Source organism: Drosophila tropicalis, unplaced genomic scaffold (assembly GCF_018151085.1).
Source record: "Drosophila tropicalis isolate 14030-0801.00 unplaced genomic scaffold, ASM1815108v1 contig_593, whole genome shotgun sequence".
In the NCBI taxonomy this organism is placed as follows: domain Eukaryota; kingdom Metazoa; phylum Arthropoda; class Insecta; order Diptera; family Drosophilidae; genus Drosophila; species Drosophila tropicalis.
The window spans coordinates 2,235,759-2,257,777 of record NW_027173070.1 but is presented as its reverse complement, the minus strand read 5'-3'; the positions used below and the strand labels follow the sequence as shown (position 1 = coordinate 2,257,777).

The 22,019-nt window shown below is 37.4% G+C and overlaps 2 protein-coding genes across 2 annotated transcripts in view; both read left to right on the top strand.

Annotated features, from left to right (window-relative positions):
• The first annotated feature begins 989 nt into the window (after positions 1 to 989).
• Positions 990 to 2,482, top strand: LS2 (Large Subunit 2). Its single transcript, XM_068290681.1, has one exon. It carries the CDS (start codon positions 1,115 to 1,117, stop codon positions 2,480 to 2,482), a length of 1,368 nt encoding a protein of 455 aa, XP_068146782.1. The 5' UTR covers positions 990 to 1,114.
• Positions 2,483 to 10,161: 7,679 nt separating this feature from the next.
• The window catches only part of side-V (sidestep V), a 49,449-nt gene continuing 37,591 nt past the window's right edge, over positions 10,162 to 22,019 (top strand). The window contains exon 1 of the mRNA XM_068289492.1: positions 10,162 to 10,826. The gene's annotated coding sequence lies outside the window, so the exon portion shown is untranslated. The remainder of the gene's footprint in view (positions 10,827 to 22,019) is intronic.

Below are 22,019 nucleotides of genomic sequence, written 5' to 3'. Positions count from 1 at the left end.
CTACTTATGGCAAATCAACCCAAGCACAAGATGGAGCGAGAAATCGGAACGGAGAATGGGGGTGAGAATAGATAGCTGCTGCCCCTTTGGCTTCAAGATTCTTTTTCCCCCCATTTTATGGCGTTGACTTTAGAGTGGAGTAGTCGTCTCTTGCTGCATTTACAATATTTATTTGCTTGTTCTTTCACCCATTTTCACCGCCTTCCACCCCCTTAGCACCATTCTCCCACAATGCTTTTCACTGCAATGCCCTGAAATTTAACCCTTGAACGCTTTTCTGAAATTGATTTCTATGCAATTGTTGTTGTTAGAAGAAGGCGAACGACTTTTGCGGGCAAGGAATTTATGTTTTTCCTTTGGCCATTATGTGCCAGAAATCGTTATAATTCAATAACAAAATTCCTCAAGCTCTACCTCCCTGCCTGTCCCCCTCCCAGGACTCTTGTGGGTGCTTTCGACTATATATCCGCTTTCCCCTTCATTGGACAATGCGTTAAAATCAATTCAGAATTTATGCGCTTTGCTTGGTAATTTATTTTATGAATGTTTAATAATCTGTGCATTGGGGTAAATTTATGACAATTGCATGTTAATTGCCTGCTTGGCGCCGATATGTCATTCAACTAGTCAATGCAGAGCGAGAGAGAGTGGGCGACTTGATGGGGGTATAGATTGTCGGAGATATGTCCACTTGAGGGAGGTTCATTTGAGCTCCCATTTTGTTTACATTCAATTTCATAAGTGGCAGCTCCATGGGATTGGAAGGGCGAACCGAACGGACATTGGGTGACCATTTGTTGACTTTAAGTCACCACCAAACAACACCCACCCATCACCCCAACCACTCCTCTCCCCATGGCTAGTTGACATATTGAACATATTATTAGACACCCTTGTGACCGGTTGACAGTATCGATTGTCGTCGTTTGTCGCCTCGTTCTGTGTGGAAATTAAATTTTATTCAGGCTCGCAGTGAGCCTTGATTTTTTTTTTAACAAATTCAATCATTTACCTAACCATTTTTCATTCTCTATTTGGAGAAGTTGCAAGTAAATTTAGCAAGCAAAAAACGAAAAAAAAAAAAAAATAAAAGGAAAAAATTCAATTCTTTACTATGGGTCGTCGTATGAATGGCAAAAAATCCTCGAAACGTAAGGAGAAACGCAGTCGCTCTCGTTCCCGTTCCCGTTCATCCAGGTCTCATTCTCGTTCCCGTTCACGTTCTCGTTCCCGTTCACGTTCACCACGTTATCCACGTTTGCCTCGTTCACCGATACATCGCCCAAGACGCTCCTTAACTGCAGCCAAATCGCTGGTGGGTAAAAAGCAGCGAGCTCCATCATCATGGGACAAGGCACCGCTGGGCTTTGAGCACTTAACACCCGTTCAATACAAGGCCATGCAGGCAAGTGGACAGATTGCAACGAGGATTGTTCCGGATATAGTGCCAGCAGCAGAATCGCCAGCTTTGGCCATGGTAACGCGTCAAGCGCGTCGTTTGTATGTGGGCAATATACCATTTGGTGTCACTGACGATGATATGATGAATTTTTTCAACACCCAGCTTCATTCCTTGGGCTTGAAGCAGTTTCCAGATGGCACTCCAGTTCTAACGTGTCAAACCAATTTGGAGAAGAATTTCGCATTTCTCGAGTTTCGTTCCATGGGTGAGGCCACACAAGCCATTGCCTTCGATGGTGTCAATTTTCGTGGACAAACTTTGAAGATACGGCGTCCACATGATTATCAACCAGTGAGATTGGAGGCCGTTGGCTTGTCGGATACCATAGTGACATCATCTTACACTCCGATGCCGATGAACGATGTAGTGTCCACTTTGGTGCCAGATTCGCCGCAGAAAATCTACATTGGTAGTCTGCCCACTTGCCTGGATGAGAGTCAGATCAAGGAATTGCTGCTGTCTTTTGGACGTTTGCGTGGCTTCAATTTGGTCAAGGATGCGAATACGGGACTCAGCAAGGGCTATGCCTTCTTCGAGTATGTGGATTCGGGAGTAACGGAGGAGGCCATTGCCGGACTAAATGGCATGTTGTTGGGTGATCGCAGACTCATTGTACAACGTTCCATAGCAGGTGGTCGCCATGCAATTAACCAATCTCCGGCTTCGGTTCTACAAGTTCCTGGCTTTCCTGTTGTCTTCAATACGGGTGCTGCAACGGAGATTCTTTGCCTCTTGAATATGGTTCAACCGGAGGATCTACTGGACGACGAGGAATACGAGGACATCTGTGTGGACATTAAGCAAGAGTGTGACAAACATGGCAAGGTGATGGGTCTCAAGATTCCACGTCCTCTTGTGGGCAAATCGCCAAAAGCTGGTTGCGGCAAGGTTTTCGTTCGATTCGAGTCCATGGAGGATTGCCAGAAGGCTTTGAATGCTTTGAGTGGTCGCAAATTCAATGGACGCATTGTGGTCACATCGTTCTTTGATCCCCAAAAATATGAAAAGAACGAATTTTAATAAACCAATGTAAACTTAAGGTGTTTAATCATTTTTCTTAGAACCTCCACATCAATTTAATGATGTGTTTTATTCACTAAGCCCAGCATATCTTCTTAAAGTAATCGCTTTGCCGTTCATCTCCAAAGGCATGCCAGGATCCGCCTATTGCCCATTGGCACCGATTCAATTAGCCAAAGCCGACTTAAGCGGCAATCCTCAAGGAGGAAGAAAAAAATAACACCAGCAGCAGCTCAAGGCTCTTTTCCCCCGTCTCTATCGCTCCTTTGCTACTTCTCCTTTCTCACTGTTTCGGTCTTTTACCACTCCCAAAAAAAAAAGCGTTAATTAAAATTTTTAACTTTATCTCAGGCATATTCACACCTTCTCCAGCAAAAGGCAAGCTCATTACGACAAGGAGACGTTAACCAAGACAAAGACAATGTTTTAATACCTTTTCAATTTCCACCGAAAAAATATCAGAAAGGTGAGACGTTGCACTGACTTTGCAATGCTCTTACAGGCCCCTTTTACCAATTGGAACTCACGACAACGATATAATATTTCAATACCAAGGGAGTTTTCGCTGTATGATTTAGTCGTCCGATCTGAATGCAATCAATAAAACCTCAGAAATGGAAAAGTGGATCAAGGTATCGGAATCCTTTTCTTTTCCGTTTTTATAAGCTTGCGATAAATTCTATATCACCCTCTCAAAAGGGTATAAATAACCAAAAAAATGAAAGAAGCTTCTTGTTCTTGTCTCAGCAGCCGCAGTAATCAACCTCTTATCGCACTCAGGTTCCATTCTCAAGGTCTGCTCTTATCTTTATTTCTGGTCATCAATAATGAAATTCAACTTCTGTTCTTGAAAGCCCAGAAGACAGAAGAAGCTTCGACAATTTATCAGTGCGGCAACGACGACCACGAACTAAACGGTTTATCGAAGACGACGAGATATGTGCGGATCATTCCCAGCCTGGACACAAATTAATTCAACGCCCTGGTTTGGGCTTCCATTCCCAAAGAAGAGAGGGAGAAAGAGAGATGCTTGAGTTGGAGCTGATGCTGCCGCCTTTTGAAAATCGATGCCTCGAAATGGGTAATTAATAAACGCCCATAAATGAAGCGGATACAATAAAAATTCCAACCTGAAAAACTTTGTGGAGGGGTACAAAAAGGGTTTCTTTGATTTCAATGTGTTTATGACGATCCCCAGCTGTCCCATCTGGGGGGATTAGCTTCAATCTGGTTCTGAGACAACTTCTCTGATTGCTTTTTCTGGTTTTTCACTCCGATTGAGTGTCTGTGATGTTGTGTCTTAGGTAAGGTTAGGGTTTTTAGGGTTTTCTTGTTCCTTTACGGTTTGTCTTTACTTTTTTTATTTTTTATGTTAGGTAATCGACTGAGCTAAGATAAGAAAAAAATTAAGAAATCAAATCCCTGAAGTTGATTGAACTCTATACAGTCTCTATGCATTTTTAATTGAAGAGGGCGAGAATTTGAATATGATGTAGTAGATAATTATAACTTACAATCTCTATATTCAGAGGCGTAATCTTGATGATGGTCATTAAATAGAGTGAGAGAAACGAGGAAGAAACGAATCTTGCCAACTAAATGAAATTACTTGTTAATCAGGAAAGAAAGAGAGGTAGGAATTCTTCGTAGCTAACTGTTTGTAGACGTGTTTAAAGCTTATCCAAAAATCGGTTAATGATGTTTTAAGAGCCAACACAAGTCATATATATTCCATATCTATCCAAATATCTATCTATATACACACATTCAAGTTTATTCATGAAATTTGTTCAAGTTCTAATGATCCCACAACGGCGGATATTATCTGATCAATTTGTTTATTGTTTTGTTAGTGACTTCATTAGGAGACGACTATGCAAATGAAATGAGAATTTCATATGAAGTCCGCAGATCAACAGAACCTGTTGATACTTACTTTTCCCCCTTCTCTCCACTCTCTTTCAATTCTTTCAATTGTTTACCCTTATTTAATAAACGTTTCCTGTTTGTTTCCCCCAAATAAACAAAAATAATATTGCGAATAAAAAACCAAAAGAAATAATCGTGTAAATCCCCATCAACAACAAAAGCCAAAACAAATTACACCCAAAAAATAAGAAAAATTTAGAGTGGAAGGAGGAGGAGTGGGAGGAACTGAAGATGTGTCGCCGCATTCCCAGTGCCAGTCTCTCGCTTCGTTAATGGCAGCGCAATTAATTCGAGCAAATCGTCTGTGAACCCTTTTTTATGGCCGACCAACCGTCAGAGCGACTGTTTGTCCGCCCTCTTCAAATGCTAGGAGGTTCCGGGGTTCGTCAAATAAAAATTCATTAAACGGTATGCCGCGGCACTTTTTGTTATTCTTTGAACTGAGCCTTTTCCGTATAATAAATGCGAAATAGGAACCAAATGGTTCATAGGAAGTAAAGAGATCTTTAAGTCCAACCATTTAATTGACGCAACTGAGCAGAGATATATAGAATCGCCGAATGTGTGATATGTATAGGGGAATAACTTATTCTATTTATTTCTAAATCACGGCATCTCATAAATCATGTTAAATGACCTAATCTAACATTCGGCAGAAACGTCTACAATGAAACAAAAGAAATTCTTAACCGAAGGGAAAGACAGCGAAATACCCTGCGAGTCGAGTCTGCCAGTGACCTGGACATTTAATGAGGGTCATAAAATCAAGCGCCATTCCACCTGAAGGCCAACCAAACCAACAACAAATCCTACAAATGGAAATGTAACAGGTGCGATAACCCGTTGAAGAAAGGAAGAAAAAGTTGCCACGGCCATCCCAAATGTCTGGACCATGAAATTATAATGCAGATTATGTGTAAAAACCAAACAAAAGAATGACATTTAGAGGCTTTGGAGGCTTGGAGTTTTTTAAGGGTAAGGACAATTTCTAAATGGCCCTAAAGCTGGCTTAAAGACATAACATTTTGTAACATTTTCCTAAAAATGTTCAAGTATTTTCTTTGATATTTTACCGCCTACTTTGACTCTTGGAAAACTGAATTTAAAACCAAATCGTTTGTTTAGAATTTACACACACACGCACACACACTGACAGAAGAAAGAAAAGACAGAGATTTGGCTTTTATTTTCCTATGCAAATGCATGACGAACGGAAAAATGAAAATGGACGGACAAACGGACAGTAGAAAGAGGCGTGTCAGGTTGACCTAAGTGTAGTCCGGAATGCATAATCTACCGAAACCGACAAGAACTTCCACAACACCCAACACAACACACACAAAAAAAATACAAACCCAAGAGCAAATGAAAAGATACAAGTCCGAAACACACAAGCAAAAGACATGGACGAAGGAATTCACAATGGAAATACAATTTAAGCTGCTTGAAATGCTCGACTTTCGACGCAACTTGGCCATAATCCGAAACTAAATGTCTGACTTAATTTTCTTGTTTCCTACAGGCAACAAATACACTGCAATACAGCAATGGCAAAAAATAAACATAGGCATTTCCATTCAATTGTTGAGATTTCAAGAAAATGTTTAAAAACGAATGTTGTGACTAAAGGAAAATGCCATGTTGAAATGCCATGTAATTCAGTATAGATGATATGAGACAAAATTCCAATACTTTGGCTTAATCAATCTTAGACTTCAATTATCCGAAACATAGTTCGGATAGTACATTTGTAAAGAATTTGCAATCTTTTCATCAGCATTGTCTAATTCTATAAGATTTGGATGAATTAAACCATGGAACCCTCCTCCAAAAATATTCTTTTATGGCATTTATAAATTTTACTATGGATTAGGTATAAGTATTACATTAAGTATTGTATGTTTACTGGCTTTTTAATTATCAGTCTGTTATTCTTTTTTGTACTTGTTCCATGCCTTGTCACTCCGAGGATGATGACTGACAACTTTATAGAATTCTTTTCACTATTTTCAGGGCGTTGCATCTTGGAGAAGGCCAAGGCAGGCAGCTAGGCAGTGAGGCACTGGCACTGGTCTTTATCTATGCCTGTCAGTTGACTATCAAATGGGTCAACGACCCAAACCGTATCGTATCGTTGTCTAGTGTGTCTAGGAGCCTAGAAGGCCTCAACAGTTTTTGCCGTGTAATGCGCGATGTGTCTCTCCATTCCTTTTGCCCTGCTTTTTGTATGCTCTGCCTTGATGAATGCTTCATAGTCATCTCTTCATCTGCCCAAGTAGTGAATCCAAAGCTTCCAGCTCTGCAAGTCCATAGAAGAGCAGGCATTTGTCCTGGCGTTTGTCTGTGTTTTGTGTCCGGTCGTTTCCCTCCGCCGCCCAGCCCTGCCCTAACGTGCCCACTATTCTCCCTCTTGGAACATTTCAACTTCAACTTTTGATATCCATCTGAATTTGCATTATTTTCTTTCGCTCTTCATTTCGTTGCCTGCTGCTGTTCCTGCTGCTGTTTACTGTCATTCTGATTTTAATCTTCCACTCTGCTCCTACTTTACTCACTGTCCTCTGCCTCCTTTCCTTCTGCTTCTGCTCCTGTTCTTTGCTTTTATTTAGTTTTAATTTTTTTCTGTCCGATTTTCTGTTTTTTTCTTATTGTACCTGCCGCGTGCCCAGGTGAACAGGTTTTCATTTCTTTTGTTGGCGCTGCACTTTTTTTTTGATTTTTCTTATTTTTTTTGTTCATCCCATTTACCGAAGTGAACTGAAGTGAAGAGTAGCAGAGTTCCCCCCATCCCCCCCCAGAGAGAGAGCATGATAAAGTCGAAACCGAGTGAAGTAAGTCTGAAAAAGTATCCTAATTGGTATTAAAATCGTTGTTATTTTTCCTGCCTTTTGTCACTGGTTTCGAGTTTGATTGTATTTTGATACTTTAAAACGCATTTCGCTCGAACCGACGATTTCGATGGCCATGTTGGCGATGTTGCCGCTGCTTTATTCAAATTGCATATCGAGAAATCGAGGTTTTTTCAACGATTTAATCACTGAATAGAGTCCAGATTAAAATCGAAAAAAAAGAAACGCAGAAAAAAAATAAACAGGCTTCTGTTTTATGATGGCGTGGCCATCGATTTAAATCTCGTATAACCTTTGCATTGATTTTTGTGTATTGTCTGTATCGGTGGGTGAGTCTGTTGAGCGTAAACTTGAAATGGAAAAATATATGTACAAAAAATTTAGTTGCCAATCGAATCGACGACTTTTCGAATACTCTTTGCCTAATATTTCTAATGCTTCTTCTCTAATACCCCCCAACTACTAATTGAAGTGCAAATTACTTTCATAAATACAATAAATTTTTGGAAAAAAGAGTATCCAGTTGTGACCTATTAACGTGACTTAATATTAGTAAGGGCCTAAAAACATAGAAATATAATCTTGTGAATCGCAAAAATCCCCTTCCACTTGTTACCTACGTCTTCATGTCTTTAATATACCCATTTATCCACAGCTAATATAGGATATTAATATATGAACAATAAAAAAAATGGATTTTCCTGCAGGATTATATTTAAATATGGCCACTTACACGTAATTAAGTTGATTTTACTTCATTGACCATTATTACGAACATGTATGAATGAATATATGTATGTACATATATGTATATGTATGTATTTATATGTATATGTACATATAATAAATACCCATATTATTATGTATAAGTATTTAATGGCTTGGGGTTCGCTCTGGTGTAATAATGAGAGAGCAATGTTCTCTATTAAGTCTTTAAGACTATTGAAAATAGTTTCAAAAGGTGGTAGAAATTTAAGGACAGAAGAAAGCAACTTGGTTAAAAAGGATTCCATATAGGACCATTAAAGAAACCGATTACTAAGTTCGTTTACCATAATGTGTCTTGTTTAATGTTTCCTGATCAGTAAAAAGTGTTCTCAAACTATAAACATTTTCTTTAATTAAGAAGGACTTTTTGTATCTTATTCTTATGTATATTTCCCCAAATAAGGCGCTTGAATCGGTGCCATCTTCATTTCAGCAACCCTGAAAGACGTTCCCCTTTCTTATTTATGCAGTTTAGTATTAGAAAGTATATTTTTGACTAAACTCTTCGAAATGAACTTATACATATTTTCTACAATTAATATTGTGCTAGGTCAGTTCTAACTAACTTGGGATTACAACAAATCTTGTTAGCATTACATTAGTCCGAAAACTGTTAGCTCTTCTTTTAACAGATTATTTCTCTTTTGTACTTTCTCTTAACATTGTGGATTGCATTACTCCGAATGTTAAAAAGGCTGTTGGTTAGATTTGAAATATAATTTTGGACATTTAACAAAAATTGCCAAAAAAAATACAAAAATTATTACAAAATTTATTGCCGCCCATATGGCAATTTTGTATGCCTTAGTCAGTGCCAGTTGTTCTATCTTACAATTAGTCGTGCCACAAATAAGCAATAAACAAGTATATCCATCATTAACTCTGAAGTTAAGTAAATCTCAACAATAGTTATAATATACTCGATTTTCAACGATAGATCTTTCTGCGCGGTTAAAACTAACAGCTGTAAGTGCATTAAAACCAAATTTTCTTTTAATTACAAATGATGAGATAATATAATTCAGGCGATCATAACTATTTTCTAACTATTCTTAAAAGTTCAGATATTAGGAAATGAATATTTTAATGTAGAAGGAGAAGTCCAAGCTTTCGTCTTGGAAGTCTACAAGAAGTGGTGTCCGACCATATTTTGTATTTTTCTCTAATAAAACCTAGACAAGCGATTCGCTTAATATGAATAGCTGACCTACATAAGATAAGCTGTTAAAATGCTATCTATGTCGTTCACAGGAGGGTTCTCCCCACAGGATGTTTTTACTAGCCGCTTGAGAATCCCATTGAGCAGTCATGTGCACATTTAACACCTTCTCTAAAGTCTATCACACGCGTTGTCAATATAATTCAAGGAGTTCGGGTAACTCTAGTTTCTAATCGAGGTGAAGTCCTGGTGGAACAGCGTAAATAAGTTAATCTGTTTCGATCGACAGGATCGCAGTGTCATTCACCTCTGTGTTTTTCTCACTTAAGTGTACAGTCACAGGGTGCAACATAGGATTGAGAGTCTACTACTTGATTTTATGCTATCCATTTGAAATTTTCTTTAACTAAGTCATACAAAAGATTGGTATGTCTCTGTTTATTACAAATTTAAAGTTAACTTTAACATGAAATCCACTTTCGGAAAGAGCATAAGAGAAGCATTTAACAGTCGTTCTCTCTTTATGACTGAGAGCTCGTGCCAGTTTATCGGATTCCTTTGTTTGTGGAACTGATTTTAAATGTGTGTCAGGTTTTCGAACACAGACATAATAAATTACTGTGAGAGCAAATGAAAGGTATTTATTGCAAAATATTTTTCAGATTTCAATTTTTAATTGTAAGAAATTAATAAAGTTTTCCTAAAGGACATTTGACTTCAGTATGGATTACCAACTTCACTCCTCGCAGGTCCTTCCAACCAACATTAACTGTTCACTTACCAATCCATTCAAATCTTAACAGTCTGTTGGGTTCTAACACTCCCCCGCTGTCAACTATGCGCAGATACTCTCACTCTCTTGCCACATACGATCCACAGTCGATTGCATTCGGTGTGTGGCTGTGGATTGCTTTGCAGTTCGTCGCGCAACTGGCAAACATGCCGCAGTGTTGCCGAGAGTTTCAAACGTAGTGGTAGCGCGAAGCGGGTCGAGCACGAAGCAATCTCATAGATAGCTAAAGAAACGGCGTATCGCAACGAAATCAAAGCAGGCGAAAAGAAGAAATTTTGAAAAAACGTAACACCACCAAAAAAGAAGAAAAAGGTAGCCCAAAAGTGTCAACCAGTTGAGAAAACACTTTAAACTCAATTAACAGCAAAACAAAACTGGAGAAAAGGGTCCCTTCGTAGTGGTCCCTTCGGTTGGTCGGTCGGTCAGTCGCGTTGGTCGGTCGATTAGTTGGTCGTTGATTCTTTGGCATCCTTTGCGCGACAGTTTTTTAACCGTTTAAATTGTTCAAGAATAAGAAATAAGAAAGCGCACACAACAACAACAGCAACAGAAAACGAAAAAGTTTAGAAGGTCCTTGCGGGTCCTTTCTGAGTGCGAGTATTACTCAGTGTGTGTGTGTGTGTGTGTGTTTGTGTGTGCGTTGGTGTGTCTTTGTAAGTGTTTCCTGCTGGTGCAGCAGCTTACGAAACCTGCTGCACCTGATGCTCCTCCCCCAACTAAAATCGAAAGGGGCTTAGTGATATAATTAATGAAAATGGAATGAAATTAGCTTTTCGTCTCCCATGATGATGATGCTCCAGTCAACTCTAATCATAGCAAGGATTACAAAAAGGATTAAACAACAAAGTAATTTGCATTGAAATATATTTTGAAATATTCTAAGTTCACGACAGAAAATTATGCGTACCGGGAATTGTCCATGTTCATGTCCATGTTGCGAGTCAATGAAAATTTTTAATTGTGCACGCGTGTCGAATGTAAGTCTCCTCCTGCTCCTGCTCCGCCCTCATCATGGAACAATTGGTGTGTAATTTTTTCTTTGGAGGAGAGTTATGAGTGAGTGTAGTTGGCGTGTTGGGTTCCGCCCCCTTTTCTTTGGCATAGTGGTTGGGGGGCACATGCATGTTTCCCGCATATTTGTCATGCGTAAAAACTTGAGAAAGTCTAGTAATGATCCCCTTCTCATCCCCCACCACCCCATCTCATTTCAAGAATAGACCTTAACCAAGTGTCCAAGTGGTGGGTTCTACGAAAACGTAAATGAGTCCAAATTAATGAAAAACCGTGTGTGCTTTTTGCAGCTCAATGCACTTCAATTTGAAACTATTGTAACTCTAGCTAGACAGTCAAAGCCTTCATAGGAAGTGCTATCTAAATATAGATAGCTAAAATTTCCAGTTTCTTGGTATCTGACAACTTGTTTAGCCCTTAAGCTCTACTCTCTCTCTTCCTCTCCCTCCCTGGTTGTGCTCCTTAAATCACAACTTATTTTCAATTATACGGAGCAACTTGATGGTCCTCGAAGGGCCATAGGGTCGTAGCAGCTGCAGCTAAAACCCCCCACCACTCACAACTAACTTAAGTTCATTTCGAAATCCTCACTCCAAAGTGAATTTACTATAAACCAAGTCACTTGTCGTCATCCCCGAGAAAGAACCACTGCGTCCTCCGTCCTTTGTGTCGTTGCGGTCAGTGAATGCCGCGTGCCGCGACCGACTTTCTTTTGTGTGTGTTTTTTGGCTTGCACGTGAAAAGCAGACACGCGTGTGTGCACTCCGGCGGTTCTTTTTTTTCGTTCAGTACCAAAATACAAACCAAAAGTCAAAAGGCAAAGGACGAGTGAGTGTGAGGGTGAGAAATGGGAGCAAGCGCTGAAGCTGAACCTGAAGCACCAAGTCCATCGCTGACCTCGCTTTGCCTGCAGCGTTAATTTATAATTTACTGAGGTCGCCTCCATCTACCCCCCTCATCGCCACCCTATTGGCCCACCGTCGACTTTTATTATTATTGTTTCTGTGCGTTTTCTACGCGCTTTTTCCTTCTTTCAACTTTCCTCCTGCCACGTTTTTTGTCAACTTTTTGCCACTTTTGACTTGACTTTGCTCTGCTCTGTTCGTTGCTCCGTTTATTTTGTTTTTTTCTTTTTTTATTTTGGTGTCCTTCTTCTTCCTTCCTTTTTTTGTTTTTGTTTTTGTTGGATTTGCCTGTGGCGGCATCTCTAAATGGAGGGAACCGAAGTGGAGAGGGGCTTTGGGATGCCTGGCGAAAATTGCCTTTTCAACTACTCTGCTCTGGCCCCAAAGGCTGACATTTTGTTTTCTGCCGTTTGGTGTTTTTAGTGCCTTAATTCTGTTTGTGGTCGTTGTTTCATTGGTGTTGGTTTCTGCGGTTCTTTTTTATATATGTATGTATGTTTGGACTTTTTTGTGAGTTCTTGACCGATCCACTGGCCGACTGTTGCTTGTCGCCCATTTAGCGCTTTTGTCTGTTGTCTGCTTCTCGCTGTTTGTTATTTTAATTAATTTGTAAATTTACTTGACCAGATTAAAGCTGAGAGGCAAATTAGCTATATCTAAATATTGTGTATATATATGTAGGTACATATATATCAAAAGTTATATGCTGCAGATGGGCGGCAGATGGCACAGCGAACGATGAGAAGGAGGACAACTCAGGGAAAAACTTTTCTGTTTGCATTAATTTTGGCTTCATTTTTTCATTTGTGTGTGTGTCATTTGGGAAACTTGGAAAATATAGGGAAAATGAGTTTTCTTCATTGTTTTTTGTCCTTGATACTGATGTGGTCCTTTAGCCAAAAAATAAGAATTTCATGAAAAACTTTAAGAGAAACGATTTATTAATGTTTATTGCAAAAGAATATTTAAAGAAATCGAAAACAAAATATTTTGATGACAAAATAAATAGAAGAGGACTTTCACTTTACAGAATGAAATTTCATTCATGTTTAATTCAAACGATTTTTGTTTATCTTTGTACAAATGTATTGAAAATGTTTTCCAAAAGGTCAAAATATTTATTTTGTTATAATTTATAATATAATTAATTCGAAAGTTTATTTTGTTGTCATCAAAACTTTAAATTTTGCAAGAGTGTTTTTCAAATGAGATGAAATTAATTTTGAAAACCAAAATAATGGAAATAAATGGAAATTTGTGTGAATTTCATTGGTTAATTAAACAAATAAATTTATTTTGCATCAAATTGAAGTTTGGCTCAATTTAATAATTAAAATTTAACAATTTCTTTAATTGATATCAATATCTCCATAATTTAATTCTATCTCATTCTGATTACCACGAACAAGATTAGTCTTCTTCTTCCTTAACCTTTTTGCATCTCATTATCATCTCAGAGGTCCTGATGCATTTTGGTGCAAATTTGTTTGTTTGTTTCGTTTTGTTTGTTCGCTGTGTTTGAGTTTGTTTTTGTTTTAACATTAGTTTTGGTCGGTCTCTCGTCGGCCACTTTTGGGTTTTGGTTTTACTGTCTTCTTTATGGCCGTTAACGATGAAAAATGTTTGCGCTGTGCGTGTCCCAGAGAGAGAGAAAGAGAGCCTCCGGTTCCAGTTTGAGCTGCCGACCCATCCTAGAGGCCATCCTAGTTTACTTTGTTTCGGCTTTGTTTGGTTTTTTTTCTTCCTTTTTTTTTTTGTGTGTTTTCTCCCAGTGCTTTTGTGCATATGTCAGAGCCGCACTTAGGAGCAGCAACAAAAACAACAACAACAACAAACAAAAAGTAGTAGAAAAATGGAAACTTTTTCTGCTGTTTTTTGTTCTTGTTACATTTGTTGTTGCTGTTGGTTGTTACCGGGGGTTAAAGTTAATCCTCTCCATTAGAAAAGAGGCGGTCGGTTAGCCTGAATGAGTGGGTGGGTGTGGCTGGCGTCAGGCTTTTTTTTTTTTTTTTTTGGAGGGGTTGTCTACCTTCTCGTTGTTCACACGCAGGTAACGCAGCAAAAAAAAAAAAAAGAAATGAGAGTCAAAGCCAATGGCACTTTCCATTATGGCCACAAAGTGCCGACCCGGCCCAAAAGTGGTTTTGTCTGTGTCTACATGGCTAAAAGTGGCATACACATAATTCATATGGAAGATAGTGAAAAGGCTCAACTCCCTTCCTCACCACCCTCCACCCGCCACCCACCACGCCCCATGCATTCTACACTAATTAAGCTTGCGTGTTATTTAAAATTTTTTCCATATACAATAGAAACATATTTTTATTCACAGACGCGACATTTGATAGCAAAACACTAAAAGGAAATTTATTGTCAACTATTTTCAGACATTACTTAACGATCAATTAATTAGATTTCTGATTACATAATACCACCAGGTTGTATGCCCTCGTTTTAGTACAGATATAAGATCCAAGACCCTTTTAACCATTTCGCCTTTAAATGGGAGAATGAAAAATGTGCAAACTATAAAATGGGTAGAGCAAGAACTAAAAGCTTAAAATTCGTTTGAGGAACTTAAGTATCAAGTGCTTATTGTTTAGGATGGACAATTTACTACACACATACATACATACATATATAGGCGAATTTAGGACTAAAAAATTGCCCAATAAAATATGCAAAAGGCTGATAAACTGACTTAGGAGTATAGACAACCTTTTATTATTGTAATTTCATCACATGTTTTAACAGCGAATTCTCGGACTATTTATTGTATACTTTAAGGAAAACTAAGTTCGCTCATTAGCTTGGTCACTGACTAATATTCAATATTTTGGATAAAACTTTTGCTAGACAACCTTCAATCCAAAGCAAGAACTTTTGAAGGCTAACTACAAAAGTCTCCTCAATTCAAAGTTTAATAAAGGTGGAAAAATCAATTAAAAATTAAATTAATCCAAAAACTTGCTAGACACTTTATTTACGTCTTAATATTAAATAACTATCACGTGATAGATAAAGTGACATTCAATGGGAAGAGATTAGACTAGGATCGGAATTACCTTGCTTAATCATTCATAAAATATCATCTACTTCTTACATTAATGTTTAAGGGGGTATCACATATTCGTTTCTTTATCTTCGGAATTGATTTTCTCTCTTATCCAGTTAGCTTTGAGTCATATGTCAAGCCAATTTCGAACAGTAACCTCACTTGTTCTGCATTTAAGTATCAATATTGGTTCTGCACAAATGTTACACATACATGTACATCCCTCATACATATATATATATATGATTCTATGTATGTATTGCAAGTGCAGCACCCACACTATAGCTCCTGATATACTATATCTGTGTCGACTGCTTTGTGTGCGGGTCGGTCTCCACTCCTTTAGTTCGGCTTGTCCCTTTGCTGCCATCGAGGGCTGGCGCCTAACATGGCAAAAGCGGCGACTAGGCGTGAATTATGACCTATTGAAACCTCAAACAAGACCCAAGCACAGCAACAACAACAACAACAACGATATTAACCAACACATTTGTCTCATTCCTCCCTACCTACCCCTCCTGCTGTCATACCCATATACATTTACTCCTTTCAGGATCCCCGTCCGTTGAGCAATTTTTACTTTATGACTTTATTCTGTCCTCGTTTTATGCATTTTTTATGCTCTTCGCTGCGGTTTTCTCACTTTGTTGTTGCTTGTTTCTGGTTGTTGTTGTTGTTGCTCGCTAACAAATCCACTAGCCAGGCCAGGCCAGGCCTCACCCGCCTTCAGTTTATTCCTGATATTACTCAACTCTCCCTTTTTGTGGTCCTCTTTGCTCAGTGTCTTTTCTGTTTGGTTTTTTGTTACTGCTTATTGAGTTGAGTTCTTTCCTTTTTGGTTTTCATCCCCTTGGTTTTAATATTTATGCATTATTTATTAGTTGAAGCGACAATTATTGGTTGTTGTTGCTGTTGTTGTTCCTGTTAGACTGCTTAATGGAGTCAAGGATAATGTATGAGTAAGCCAGAACAAGAGAAGCAATGAACTAAAGTCTTTTCCTAGTCGAAGCAGTTAAAGACAACTTGCCTTACATTTCTCTATGCCGCATGATGGTTCTTTGTTGCATTTTGATGACTGAATATGATCTATGTGAAATAAAATTGTAATAAAAACTCCAAAAGGTGCTTCATCTTTTGGATGGACTTGGAGTTAAGTCATAAAAAACTCTTTGCTTTTGACATTTACTACACTGACAATTAGTGTTGACAATTACCCAACAGCAGAACAGATCGAAAAAGAAGATCTAAGGATCAGATAACACTTGTTAAGGAAAAAGATATTTTAAAGTCCTTGTTAGTTCTGAGATTATAAGATAGAGCTCTGTTAGAAAGAAGGTTATTTAGTTGAATGCGAACTAAGTTAATTAAATAACTAGAGTAGATAAGTGGAATGACCCGGAGCATAAATAAATAAATCTACATCCAAGAAGCCGAGTAAAAACTTGCACATAAACTATTTAAATCCTTTTGCTAAGGATATAAAATATGCAAAATAATAAATTGTAATTAAGCTCACTAAACATAAAAAGAAAGCAAATAAATTGCAATTAAAAGTATTCACGTGCTGGCATTTACGTTAAATGATTAAAATCTAAGAAACTAAAATAAGGCAACAAAAAATTCTACAAATATTAAAATATATACTATATATATACATATGTATATGCGGAAACCTGCCACTAAAAATTATGAAACAGACATAAACTTGGTTAGGTTTAATGTAATTTGGCTTGTGTAAATGAAATTATACACCAAAAGCAGAAAAAAAGAGGGAAACCCTGACAGGAGCAAGAAAAAACGAAACCGAGTAAAGTGAAAGTGAGGAAATTGCGTGCAAAAGGAGGAAAATTTATTGGAAAAAGGGACCAAAATGAAATGGAAACACGCTCTATCCAATTCTCCTGCTCACTCACTCTCACATTCTCGTTCTCTGTCGGTTTCTTTGTTTGTGGCATAAAAAACGTTCTGACTGAATTATGCTCCATAATAAAAAGTTATGACTGTAAAATTTTTTAATTGCACATTTGGGAGTTTTGTTTATTTAATTTTAAATTTCATGCGCTTGGGTAAGGAAAATTTGTATGTATTTTGTTTTGTGTGTACGATGGCAAACGACTTCATCACATTTTTTGCCAGAGAAAATATTTTGTTTCGGGCCGCCCAAGCCAAACGAATGGGATAATTTCGGTTTGTGGCATCGTTTTGTGTGTTTTTTTTTTATACCCTTTTTCACATCTTCTGGAGTTGATTTCGATTTTATTAAATGTTCTCTTTTACATCCTTCACTTTTCATATGTTGGAATTGAACTGTTTGATGGAAGTTCAATATAAAAATGCTTGTAAATTTAAAAGAAAATCTATTTTAAATGTTTTAATCTACACAGATTATAGTTAACTATATTGAGTCTGATGAAAACATCTGATTGGAACGATTATGTCGAGTGTTGGGTAAAATATATATTCTCGACATTTTGCAAAGAGTATTTCACAAACAGGACAACGCAAAAGTTTTCCATGGCTCATTATTTTTGTTGTTGCGGTAAAAAGAAAAGTTAAACACTTAAAGTAACAAAAATAACAAAACAGAATGAAAGGTTTTTAAACAAAAAGCAAAAACAGCTGTGCAACAAAATTTTTAAGTACGAGTATTTTATTTTGTCTGAGCAAACATTACGCATCGTCAGGCGGTTGAGTTGGGTGGTTTTCTTATTACTTTCTTTTTGTCCCAAAGAAGAGAGTAAAAAAACTGAGCGATTAATGCCCAACAGGCCGAATGTTTTTCCAACGAATTTTCCATGGAAACTCTAGAAAAATTTAAGTGGAAGCCAAGAAAAAAACGACACAAAAGGGTAAAGGATTCCGTATAATGGTTTATAATTTTTGGTTTTAGTAACATTTAAGTTGATATTATAGAAAGATAAACTTTATTTTTAAGTCTACAGCAAATTGATGTAGGTTTTTAGCTGGAATGTTGGTTAAGGAAGGCTCAGACTATTTTCTATTGAATCAAATAGATCTTTTTAATATATTTTGTTGTTTTAAGACGTTTTAGAAGTAAAAAAAATTAATAAACTAATCAAATAAACTTAAATTTCTTTCACTATTATTTCATTTACTTCTCCTTAAGAGTTTGCCAAAATTCCATAAGGAAAACAATTTATCCTGTGGCTTTATCCTTTAGCCTCTTTTACCCTTTCCGCATTTGGTTTTTATTTTCTCATCTCGTTTGTAATTAAACACATTGAAAAAACAAATATAAAATTAGCAAAAAATCCAATTAATTTCACACGAAGGCCAATTAAGTTGACAAGAAGGAATAAGGTGGCAAAAATATGTTGCCCACTGCTTTAAGCCCACATAGATCCTGCTTGTCGGCACACACACACACACACGCAGAGGGCGTCACATAGACCGCCAATTAACACACATTCCTACAGATGAATTGCCAGACTTTAGCATTTTTTTTTTTTGGTTGAACCAAAACGAACCCGGCACGTGCGTAGGCCATGTAACCGCACAATGCAGCAGCAGCAGCAGCTAACTTGAACCACTGTTCCCATTGTCGCCCCCCCCAAAGACTCTCACCCTCTTTGGACCGCATCAAAGCGAAAATGCTACTCCCAAAATGTCTTTTTTTTTGTGCGTGTGTGTGTCAAAAACGATATAAACAAGACTGAGGCCAATAAAACATGTCTTAACCCAAGACTCTGGCTCTCCCTCTCTCTCTGCCTGCTGTCTGCCATCTTAGGGTGGGGAGGAAGACGCAGCAAGTCAAGTCTCTGGCGGCACATTTGAAAATCATTTTCCATGCATTTGTTAGCCAAGGATACGAAAATAATACATGTAACAAAAGAAATAAGGGAACCGCACATCCCTCCTCCTCCTCCTCCTTCTTTTACGTCTTTTATTTTCGGGCGGATATGTGAGACGCGACTTGGCTTTGGGCTCGTTACGCAGTACTTTTTTTCTGCTTCCATGGATGCCTTAAAAACAAGTCTGCCACGAGTTTATCGCAGGTTCTTCTATTATTTCTATACCCCGTAAAATGTGGGTGAGATGCGACTAGAGCTAGAGAAAGACTGAGGAATTTCATTTCACCCAGCGAAACAACAGTTAAATTTAAAGCTGATGGTTTTTTTGTCTATGCCCAGAAAAGAAAAGAAAAGTATACCAAATAAAGAAATAGAAAGTTAGATGATTTCTTTGTTCTTAACACTAATGCATTAAACAGGACTGAATTTGGACTTATCATATAGAGACACATTTAAGGTATAAGATCAAGTCAAATTTTCTTTACTTTCGTCTAAGTCAAGAGCTTTACCATAATGATCCCTGAAAACACACAAAATTAAGCTAATAAATGTCACGTATTATGCAAAGGGAAAGTCTAAAAACACATTCGAATTAATAGGAAATATTCGTAGGAATACATGACATGAAACTCCATCGAAAGGCATTTCTAAAGTCAAACTCTTAGCTTGAAAGATTTGCTCTGAAGTTTTTAATATACATACAGTAGAATCCGATTATAACAACTCCGCTTATACCGTCCGTCCGGTTATAGCGACTAAAGTTCGATGAGTGATTGGTTGGCTCCAATACAAACTGATATGAAAGGACCTCCGGTAGGTACGTCTTCCGAAAATATATAACCGGATTCTACTGTATATTGCTATAAATGGATTAATGACCAGGGCAAATAGGTTATCTATCATACGAAACCTTTATAGGGCCTTTAGATCGATCAAACATATCTCTTATATATATTCGCTATGAGAAAATGTACACATAATTTTTTGTATGTACATATATTCTGATTATTATGATTCTTTTATGATATTTATTGATATTTTTTTGAGATAATGGAATATACTTAGTCTGTTTGGCAGTCAAAGAGATCTTCCATAACTATGTATAATGTAGTTCTTATGTCCTTTTTACTAAAACTCCAAGTTTTTAGTATCCCTGTTGATCCTAGTCTAATAGTCTTTACTAATATACTACTCATTGAAATTATAATGAAACAAACAATTTAATAACTAGTTGTTGGAGAAAGATAACTATCATCAAATACTTAGCTCTTAAAACATAGATGCATCTAACCTTCCATTCATCCTAAAAGAGATGGGTTTACTTTTGTAAAAATTGACTATTTGTTAAACAAAAAAGTTGATGAAAGACTAAGAATATAGAATATTAAAGTATAATATTCTACAGGGTACTTTTTGGTCGCCTTGCTTAAAGAAATCTTTTCAATTTGTTTGTCTCATTTTTTCAACAAGACAAAAATGTATAAACAAAAAACCCAAAAGAGAAAAAGGCGCCGCCTGCAGGGCGTGTCCTAATTATATAAACAAATTTTTTTTTGTCATAGATATGGCGCACACACACAAACACATACACAGGGTAGATGCCTTTTTTATGGTATTTTATTATTGTTGGCATTGAAATTTTACGAGCATTGTCCTTTTGCCCCCCCCATTCGAACCCCCCCATCAGCCACGCCGTTTCTAGGCTCCCTGGACCCTCCGGGAAAGAGCAACACATTGGCTTTTTGCTTTTAATTAAAAAATGCAACAGCAACAAACAAACAAACAAACAGATCTGTGTGTACATATAAGTATTCTATATCTATGCACAATTGCACTAAAATATTGCATTTTTTTTTGTGGGTGGCTTTTTGACAACGCAAATATTTTCATAAATTTTTGCATGAGACTTAAATTTATTTTCTTTTCATTTCCGACACACAAAAATGAAGTAGAAAGTTTGATTTAAAAATATTTGTTGGCTTTGTTCGTTAGAAGAAGATGACACAGAGGAATTAAATATATATTTACGAGTCACAAAAAGTCAAACCAAGCTGAGATTTCTTTATGTAATTCCCTAAAAATATTTGCTGAGAAGCAATTTTTCATTCAATTTTTGGAATTTTTGTGTGTGTGTGTGTGTAGTTTTGCATTAGAGAAAGGGAAAAGGCAAGGAAAGTGAAGGAAAAGCTTTTTATACATACATACATATATCTTCCTTCTCTCAATTATGTAAAAGAAAATAAACAAAAATAATTGCAAGTATTAAATATTAAATCCAATTATTCAAATGGCCAATGCTTCATCATCATCATCATCATGATCTTCATTATCATCATCATGATGCCAAAAGACGCTTCAAGTGGCAAAACAGAAGTTACGTGCAAAAAGAAAATTATAAAAAAAATATAAAAAGCTGAAAAAAAAAAGGAAAACAAAACAAAAAGAAAAAAAAAAAAAAAACTCTTTCAAAGCGAAATTCCCTGCAGACTCAAGTGGAAACAAAATAAAGAATAAGTGTTTCGTCTTCTTTGCTGGTTGCCGGTGCTGTTGCTATTGCTGTTGCTGGTGGAGATTGTAACGCGAAACGAGCAAAAATAGAAGTAACATTCTATTATTAACAATGCCTTCGTCCTGGAGATATCCTGGCACTTCATAAACAGGCACAAGGACGGACAGCGGGTGCCAAAAGGGATGGGGATGGTTATAGGGTGGGGCATGGAGAGCAATATGAAACAATGACAACAACAATAGATGAATGGATGGACTGGCAAGATGACGACGACAACAACGACGTCATCATCTTGAACAAAGTGTTGACATCTTTTTGCCCATTCATTGTCTCTCTGTGTGTGTGTGAAACCTGTTTTTAGCCCTCAGTCTCTGGTCCCTAGTCCGGTTGGCATCCACAGTCTGTCTATCTCTCAGTTGGGATCCTTGACTAGTGCCATTCGTCGCTTTTAATTAATTTCACTTACTGCAGTCTTTCTCTTCATCTTTTCTCTCCCTCTCTATCTCTTTCTCTCTCTCTCTCTCTCTCTAGCTGTCTCTCTCTTCTGGCTGTCAGCCCAGCAAGAAACTTCCTCAAGCCTGTCAATATAACACGGTCCAGTCACACTTTCTCTCTCTGTCTCTGTCCTTCTCTTCATCTGGGCAAAAGGATAACTAGTTGGTGATGGAGATTGAAATAGTTTTGCCCTAAGAGAGTGAGAGCTAGAGAGTCCTTGCATATGTGAAGTTTACTTCATAAATTGATAAA